Below are 8,893 nucleotides of genomic sequence, written 5' to 3' on the forward strand. Positions count from 1 at the left end.
AAGAGGTCTGGCATACCCAAAACCACAACTGAATCACAGGACAAGTTACTGAAAGTTAACAGCTTGCGTGATAGGCGGCTCGCAGGACAACAGCTTCAAGCACAGTTTAATAGTGGTCATAGTAAGCAACTCTCAGTTTCAACTGTTAAGAGAAGACTTCGAGCTGCAGGTTTGACAGGAAAGCCATTGCTAAAACATCAGAATAAGACAAAGAGGCCTGCCTGGGCCGTGAAACACCACCACTGGACTACTGGAGACTGGAAGAAGGTATCATGGACTGATGAATCCAAATTTGAAATCTTTGGTTCATGCAGGATCTTTGCACGCCATTGAGTAGGTTTGTTGGATCAACAGTCAAACATAGAGAAGGATGTGTGATGGTCTGGGGCTGTTTTGCTGTATCCAGGGCCTGAACCAAAATAGCTACTCCAGCATTCTGCAGTGCCATGCAATACCCTCTTGTATGCATCTAGTTGGTCAGGGTTTCAAGATTATGACCCAAAACATAAGTCCAAGCTATGCCAGGATACCCCAGGAAAAAAAGAGCAAGATGGTAACCTTGAAAACATGGAGTGGCCAGCACAGTCTCCAGACTTAAACCCCATCAAGCTGGTTTGGGATGAACTGGACAGAAGAGTGAAAGCAAAGCAACCTACAAGTGCCACTGTCTGTCGACATTACAGGAATCCAGGCCTATACAATAAAGGGTGCCAACTGCGCGGAAAGCAGACACAGTTCAGGAGCCATTGGTGGCAACGAAGCAGTTCTGAAGGCCGACTGCGGAGGCAGCGGCAGTGATGAGACAGTCCAGGGTGCTGGCCGTGATTAAAGCAGCGGCAGGTGAAGTCCAGATGCCCACCGCTTGGGAAACGGGGGTGGCAACATAGTTAAGGAGGCTGCGAATGACAGCAAAGATGCTCAGCCAATGGCCTGGAAAGTGGCCGTCAACAGTGTAGTGCTGGACGTGGACAAGCAGGCCGTGCAGGCCGTGGATGAGCAGGACCAGAAGGCACAAGACCAGATGGCGGCGTAGCAGCCATAGGCGGTTGGATGGCTGGCATCATGGCTGTTGCAGATGGTGGATCTGATGGTTGAGTAGTTGGTGGAGCTGATGGCTGGACAGACTCTCCAGAGTCCTCAGCAGAGGCAAACGACAGCTGGGCAGACTCCCCAGAGTCAGCTGGGTAGACACTGCAGAGAGTCGCCAGCAGATGGCGTCAAAACAGTGGACAGCTGGATGAACTCTTCAGAGCCGCCAGCGGGCACAGATGGCTGGCGCGGCTCTCCAGAGGCCCCAGCTGGAACAGATGCAGGACCAGCAGGTGCAGACTTCTGGCTGACCAGACAGCTGAGCAGGTGTCTGAGCAGATGACTGGGCTAATAACTGACCTAGCGACTGAGCTAGTGACAGAAGTAGAGGGTGTAATGGTGGATGAAGTGGTGGATTAGCAGGCGGCTTTACTTGTTCTCCTAAGAAAACAAAGGAAACGGCCGGAATGGGTGCAGGCACCTGCTGGACACCAGCTGCTCCCACCCGAGGAGCAGGTACTGGTGCAGAGGTGGGCTGTTTCCTGGTTGGCATCACCCTGGGGACCTGTATGGGTGCCGGGGCAAACTGGGCACCAGTCAGTGCCACCCGAGGGGTGGTTATGGGTGCAGGAGGTAACTGGTTAATGGCCACCCTCACCCTGGGAGCCGGAACAGGCACTGGCAATGGCTGCGCAGCTGCTGTCCCCAGCTGGTACAGGTGTAGAGACTAGCAGAGCCTCAGCTGGCCTGAAAACCGGAGCAGGAACCAACTGGGCCCTGGGCCCCCTCACTCGAGAAACTGATACAGGTGCAGGGGATGTCTGGACCACAGTCACCCTGAGAACAGGGGGCACAGAGAGGCAGAGGAACAGTCTCTGAAAAAAGAGTGTCAGCAAAAATAGATTTAAGCCCTTTGCCACCTTGACGAACAGTTTTTACAGTCTTTGTGGTTGGGTGGACAAAATATGACTTGACAGAACCTGACTTGACAGAACCTGAAGTTCTGAAGAGGAACAGTGCTGAAGAGGAACAACCCTAGGTTTCTGTTTAGCCCTGTTATATGTCTGTTATATGAAGCACTATGGTCTTGGAGGAATGTTGTCTTCACTGTGTATTGTACCACTACAGTACACAATCTATTTTTTCAACAGATTACAGATATAGGTTATCAAGTACTTCTGATTTGAGGGTCTCTTTTTCAGAGGAGCTATAGTATCTGGAGTCGTGCGCAGTGAGGATGTAAAATAATAGTAATGAGATATTTGAGATCAGAGATGGGCAGTAACACGTTACTTGTGACGCGTTACTGTAATCTGATTACTTTTTTCAAGTAACGAGTAAAGTAAGGGATTACTATTGCAGAAATGGTAATTAGATTACCGTTACTTTCCCGTAGGAACGCTGCGTTACTGCGTTACTAAAACCCTGATCTTTTGCGAGAATGTCTCACGACAGTGACGTAAGCGAGTGCGCCGTTAGTGACAACAGCTGTGTGCAGATCAACAATGAATCATATATCGATTGTGGGAGAGAGTGCAGCGTGCAGCGTTTAAAGCGTGGAAGTACTGACCTTACTTTGAGTTTGATTCCATAAAAAGTGACAAAAACATTAGCGTCCATTGTGCGTGGGAAGAAAACTTCTTTTTACAGCGAAAAAAACCCCTAAACTTCCAAGCAAGCACCGAGTGGCAACGACGTAATGGGAAACTCACAAAGAAAGTCGCGGATTCTTCAACTGACCGCGGCACACCTGCACCAGGGTAAACCTCCGCCTACCCCACTCCTGCTTTACAGGTGAAAATAGAGCAACAGGACTGCTGAGTCTTTGACTTTATTTATTTTCTGCTGTGTTTTACTTGCATCTATTTCAAAGAGTGAGTGTAAACACAAAAAATATTTTATTTTATGTGCTGGAATGTGCAGAAAATAGGTTTAAATATTAAACTAATTTATTCAAGTCAGAGAATGTTGCATATAATTAAATTTTTGCTTGATGCATAAAGTTAAAAGATTAAAACTAATAAAACAAGTTAAAAAAATAGACTTTTCCATTTGATTACATTTTGTATGATAGATTATGTAGAAAAAGTAGAATTGGGCTGAAAGATCTATCGCTTTATCACCTCTTCAGGTTGTAAATCGTGTTTTTAAAAGTAACTAAGTAACTAAGTAATTAATTACTTTTGAAAATAAGTAATCAGTAAAGTAACGGGATTACTTTTTTGGGGAAGTAATCAGTCATTAGTTACTGATTACTTTTTTCAAGTAACTTGACCAACACTGTTTGAGATTGATCACCGTTGTGGAAGTTCACCACCAGTCCTTTGGTTTCCCCAGCACCGATCTGGAGGCACTTCCACAAACTCCTGGGTCAGCTCTCTTTACTTTATCAGCTCCAGTGTGATTGGAGAACTGCTGCAGTGTGTTTTGCTCATGATTTTGTAGGTAGGAATTTGTCTTTATAGGTTTCTGTTCACCTGTAGTTGTGTGTTTGTGTCGGCCAAACTGACTGCACTGGTCAAACTGTGTCTGTTTCAGGTGAGTTAACAAAGCTGTAGATATGCAGGTAAATGAGTGACAGTGTGAGCAAACAGCTGCTGTCTGGCCGAGCAAACGCTGAACTTTGTGCTGCAGCGCAGCGGCTGCGCAAGTAGGTTGGCAGACAGCGGCTGCGTCAAGTTTTGTGTTCTTGTCTTAGTGAAAAGTCAAGGAAAGGTCAGTATGGCGGAGAGAAGGATGGCAAGAAAGGCGTGTGCAGAGCCCGACTTCCTGCAGTTCAACGATCTGGGCTGTGAGACGGTCGGAGGGAAGGTGAGTCACCACGAGTATGTTCACGCTGCTGCTGTGGGCAGGTTCACTCACTCCACTCATTACAACTGTTTGAAACCACAGTCTGATATGAAAACAATGTAAAGTCAGTAATATAATATACGAAAGACACAATGAAAACACATGAATTATATTGCAGTTTGTAATCTTTCATTATAGTATGTAATTTATAGTAAATTAATAAATTGTGAATAAAATCAGGGCTCCTAACATTTGTTCAGTATAATATGACAACAGACATAGAAGAAAACACAAAAAGAGTTTTAATGGGCTTAAAACACAAAAATACATAAAATGATCACAAACAGGTCTAATGCATTTTTTTAAAATAATTTTTACGTACATTGACTTTAACTCAGTTAACCGTCTAAATATTTTCTCTCCTGCTGCTCAGGAAAGAGGCCAGCTAGCTGTTCACTCAGTTTCTGTTAGCGTAATGTTTAATCACCGCTTTAACTCTGTTCAGTTCTCTGTGTTATCACATTGAAGCTGTTTGTGTTAGCAAAACAATTTTTTTCTTTCAGGTAATTTTTGCCACAGACGAATGGTTTGCCCCAGCGAGAAACCTGCTGAAGGTAAAATAACTCCACTCATCAGCATCAGTGACATTCACGTTAAAGGAGCAGTCCACTGTTTCTTCCCCTGCCTGAAGCTCTGAGCCCAGTGATTCATATTTCACATCATTAAAAACACCTCACACCCAGCTTTATTTAAAAGAGTTGAATATTTGTTTAACAGCTTATGCCTGTTCTTTCCAGTCTAAAATGTTTAGAAAACAGTTTCTAAGGCACTATTTTTAGCAGTGGAAGAATCCACATTAGGATGGAGGACAGCATATTCACACAGTGATGAACTGGACATAGCAGCAGGTGTATGGCACGATTCTTTCTAATGATAAAGTTCTTTATGCAGGTGACTCAAAATGAGCTGGATAATTATAAGACATTAACAGAGTTATCTTTAAATATTTTTAAAGCTTTTAAAGGCATTCAGAGGTGGCAAAAGTACACACATTCTGTACTAAAGTAGAAGTACAGTTACTATTGTTAAAATACTGCAGTAAAAGTACTGATTCAGCCTCTTTACCCAAGTAAAATTGAAAAGTACTGGCTCTGAAATACACTCAAAGTAAGAAAGTAAAAGCAGCTCTTTGGAGGACGTTTCTATTTTTGTGCAAAGCTAACTGAACTGTGCTATATTAATATAATAATAAAATAATATCAGTAGATGGAAAAACAGACTTTACTCTAACCTTTAATCCTAATTGAATTAAATCATGAATCAGAAGGAAAAGAAAAATATATTTCTATTTTCTGTTTCCTTCATTGTAGAGGGTGACTTTACCTCTACCTCTAAACAGGAAAATTTGTACAGTCAGGGGTTAAAGTGGAGGTGGCGTGGAAGTGGCCAGGGGAGGAGCGGTGGGGGGATCTCAGTGTGGGGAAAATCATCATATCTCTCAATAATTTCTATTGAAAGCTTCACCAGATTTTCTTAGTGTACGGGCTGGGATCAGCTGGCCTGCTGCTCTTTGTGGATGTACACATGTGGATTCAACCTGATGTGAGCAAATGTTTCCTGAGTTGTCCTGCCTGATTTAATCTCTACACTGACAGTACACTGTTTATGCTGTCTTTATATTATACACTATACAACCATCATCAGCTAAAATACACACAAAATAACATGTTAACATGTAAGCAGTTAATATAGTTGTTTGCAATAGCCTGAGATAAACAGGCACACTAAATTTCATCCCTTGTAATATTATATTTCATCTTAAGCCCAGGTTTGCTCTGTGAGGGGGATACTTCATCTGTTACCATGTAAACCTATACACACCACCTGCCCAGTGGTCTCACGGTTCCGTGTTACAATAACAAGGCTTGGCAGGATGAAAGCAGACATATCTAACTTATCCAGGACCCAGTAAAACTGGGGCACGCAAACTATATAACATCTCTTGTAAGACAAACGCAAAATATAACCACGCTCAACATGTAGATACTACACAACATAGTCAAAGAAAAACGTGGTCTTACATCTCAAAAAAGAAACAGCAGCTTGCCGCCAAAAACAATGTTTTTAAGTTAAATTTGAAGTCTTGCGCATGAGCAGGTCCAAGCCGTGAAACCTTGTTGTTCTTCGCGGTTTTATTACAACTGTTTTTGCATTACTGCCACCTTGTGAATATACGAAGTATATTGATCCTAATTAACTTAAATGTTATGCCATCAAGTAACACGTTAGTATTCTGTACAGACAATAATAGACAAAATTACGTAGACTTGATTAAAAAAACATATTTTAACTTAACAAAAACAAATATTTTAAGTAAAATGAAAATCAATAATTAATATACACTGAACAATCCACCTCATTCATTTTTTGAGTGTACAGAGAGAGCCGCCACAGTTCATCACATCTGCCTTCACCGAGTTTGGAAAGTGGATGGACGGATGGGAGACGAGGAGGAAGAGAACACCTGGTTAGTACCCTGAATTTTCACAAGCGGACCCGTTTTCTGACGCGGTGCTTTCTTTTACTCTCTTCTGGGTTTTCTGAGCTCCAACATTTCTTACACTTGGGTTTTGTTTTTGTTTTTTTTACTTTTAACATTTTGTTTATTTTAGTTTTCTTAGTTTGATCTGTGATTGTGCTAGAGTTTAACTGTTCCCTCTGTATTTCCCGTCTCATCTTCCTCAATCATTTCCCCCTGTTATTTGTGTCTGTGTTTCATCCATCCATTCTTTTCCTTTTTTCCTTTTTTACTGAGAAGTGAACCAATCATCATTGTGTTTGCTTGTTGCTTGGTTGAAGGTCACGACTGGTGCATTATCCAGCTGGGAGTCCCAGGTTTGATCCATGGCTTTGATGTCGACACGTCCTTCTTCACAGGAAACCACTCACCCTACATCTCCATCCAGGCCGGCTGTCTGGGTATGTCATCATCGTCATCATCATCACATTGCCCAATAACGTACTTTAAACTTTTCCATATCTAAATAGCTTCAATGAAACACTTCCTGTTGTTCTCCCAGACCAGGAGTCTCCTTTCACCCTGGAAGGAGACCGAACTGGCATGGCTGCCTCCGATAGTCAGATGGCAGCTGTTGCCAAGGTAACAGTGACCTTCATGTGATTCAATTCAATTCAATTCAATTTTATTTATATAGCGCCAAATCACAACAAAAGTCGCCTCAAGGCGCTTCATGTGATCACCGACACTGTAGTCAGCCCCAGCTAAACAAATATTTAAAACAAGAGTGATGTGCTGAATTGACAGCTATGGTCGGTTTATCTGCAGCCATGTGAAAAGCGGAGAGCTCCTAATCGTCAATCAGTCATTAATTCATCGTCAGGACACCATAAAGACCTGAGTAGAATGTCTTTTTCACATGACTATATGTATGGCTCAGGGGCGATTCTAGGATCAGAGCTTTGGGGGTGCTGAGCACCCAGAGAGCTGCCCAGCCAGGCAAGATAGACTTTACTCGTCACGATGAGACGTCTTCCCCGTGTCTGTCAGTCCCTGCATCCTTAAATGTCTCCAGTTGTCCCAAGTTCTCTATGACTGTCTCCTTGGTGCATTTAAACCCCTGTTCCTCCCTGTCCTCATCGTCTGTTGTCTTCGTCTCCGTTATCAGTCATCATAATTTTACCATCTCTGAGTAAGTCTGCAAATTTCTTTATTAAATCATAAGATTCTTAAATTCATCAAGTCTCCCTGTGCCTGGGTCCTCGTCACAAAACATGACATCACTGTTTTGTACATTTTAACACAATTGAATCCCCTTTGAGAAAGAAAAGCAAAACACTATTTTAAAAGTCAGTAACAAAATCATCAAATCAGATAAAGGTTATTTAAATGCTGCAAACGAAGAATGGATTGGAATAAAAAAACAAAACATATCCTAACCTTAATTACTGGGGGAAAATAATGAATGATGATCATAGTGAGTAAGATGTAAACAGAGTGCATTTTTTTGGACAGAGATTCACTTTTAATGTGTATGTATAATATAATACAGATACATAAAAATACACTCCAAAAATAGAGTCCTTAAAATGTACAAATGTACAAAATATTGATAAATAAAATTATAAAAATGGAGGCAACTTTGCCTATGGTACAATGTATTCAATGTATGAAAAGATCTTTACTGCAGGCTCTGCAGATTTTTTGTTTTATTTTAACCTATGTCGCTTCACCTTGAGGTTGGCAAATCTGTCTATCACTTTTTGTCATTAACTCTCTCAAGCAGTTTAACAGTTTCTGTTTTGCCTGTCACTGTTCCCTGTCTGTTTTCTTATCTGGTTCTTCCTGACCTTGTACTTTCTTCTCACGTTCCCCTCTTTCTTCTCTCCCTCTTTGGACTGACAATCATACACAAATAGATTGTATTCAATTAGATGTAAAAAATTACATTAATATGAAAAAACAAATACTATTAAGACCACTAATAAAAAAAGTCCTCTCTCAGTGTACTTTCAACCAAAAGGCAAATAACCAAACCACATGAACATCTAATAAAAGATATAAACATTGAAACACTGATCCAACATTATTCTTGATTGACGGATCTTTTGATCTTACACTTTTACCTGAATGTTGCTCCTGGGTTTAATCTTGGCACATGCACATATGACAAAATAACCAAATTCTCCATTTCAAACAGGACAGTGGCAACAACAGTAGACTACAGATAATTTTAAGTTTTAGATTTTAAATAGGCTATATAAATTTCAATGGGAGCAACAGGACAGTCAAATGCCGCTGATTTTACTACAGAGCAGGACGGATTGTAGGGTAGCAAACATCGTTGGAAAACACATTTCCAACACTGCAGGCTACCTGGTGTAATGTTTTTCAGCTAAAAAGAAACATGGTCTGACTCCTACCTAACTAGGGATGGGTACCGGTGTCCGGTGCCATGATGGCACCGGTTCTGACATAAACGGTAGTAACCAGACCGAAAAGCAGCGCACATTTCGGTGCTTTATTTCGGTGCTTTTTTTTCCTGAGCTGTGATAC

General features: G+C 41.7%; 1 protein-coding gene across 1 annotated transcript in view; it reads left to right on the forward strand.

Annotated features, from left to right (window-relative positions):
- Window positions 1-3,750: 3,750 nt before the first annotated feature.
- allc (allantoicase) overlaps window positions 3,751-8,893 on the forward strand; it is a 15,514-nt gene continuing 10,371 nt past the window's right edge. Inside the window, exons 1-5 of the mRNA XM_013910752.1 lie at window positions 3,751-3,840; window positions 4,383-4,433; window positions 6,259-6,346; window positions 6,679-6,798; window positions 6,900-6,979. Coding sequence (XP_013766206.1) covers window positions 3,751-3,840; window positions 4,383-4,433; window positions 6,259-6,346; window positions 6,679-6,798; window positions 6,900-6,979 — 429 coding nt within the window. The remainder of the gene's footprint in view (window positions 3,841-4,382; window positions 4,434-6,258; window positions 6,347-6,678; window positions 6,799-6,899; window positions 6,980-8,893) is intronic.

The sequence above is a fragment of the Pundamilia nyererei genome, unplaced genomic scaffold, assembly GCF_000239375.1.
Source record: "Pundamilia nyererei isolate P.nyererei 1_Seehausen unplaced genomic scaffold, PunNye1.0 scaffold00048, whole genome shotgun sequence".
NCBI classification, from domain to species: Eukaryota; Metazoa; Chordata; class Actinopteri; order Cichliformes; family Cichlidae; genus Pundamilia; species Pundamilia nyererei.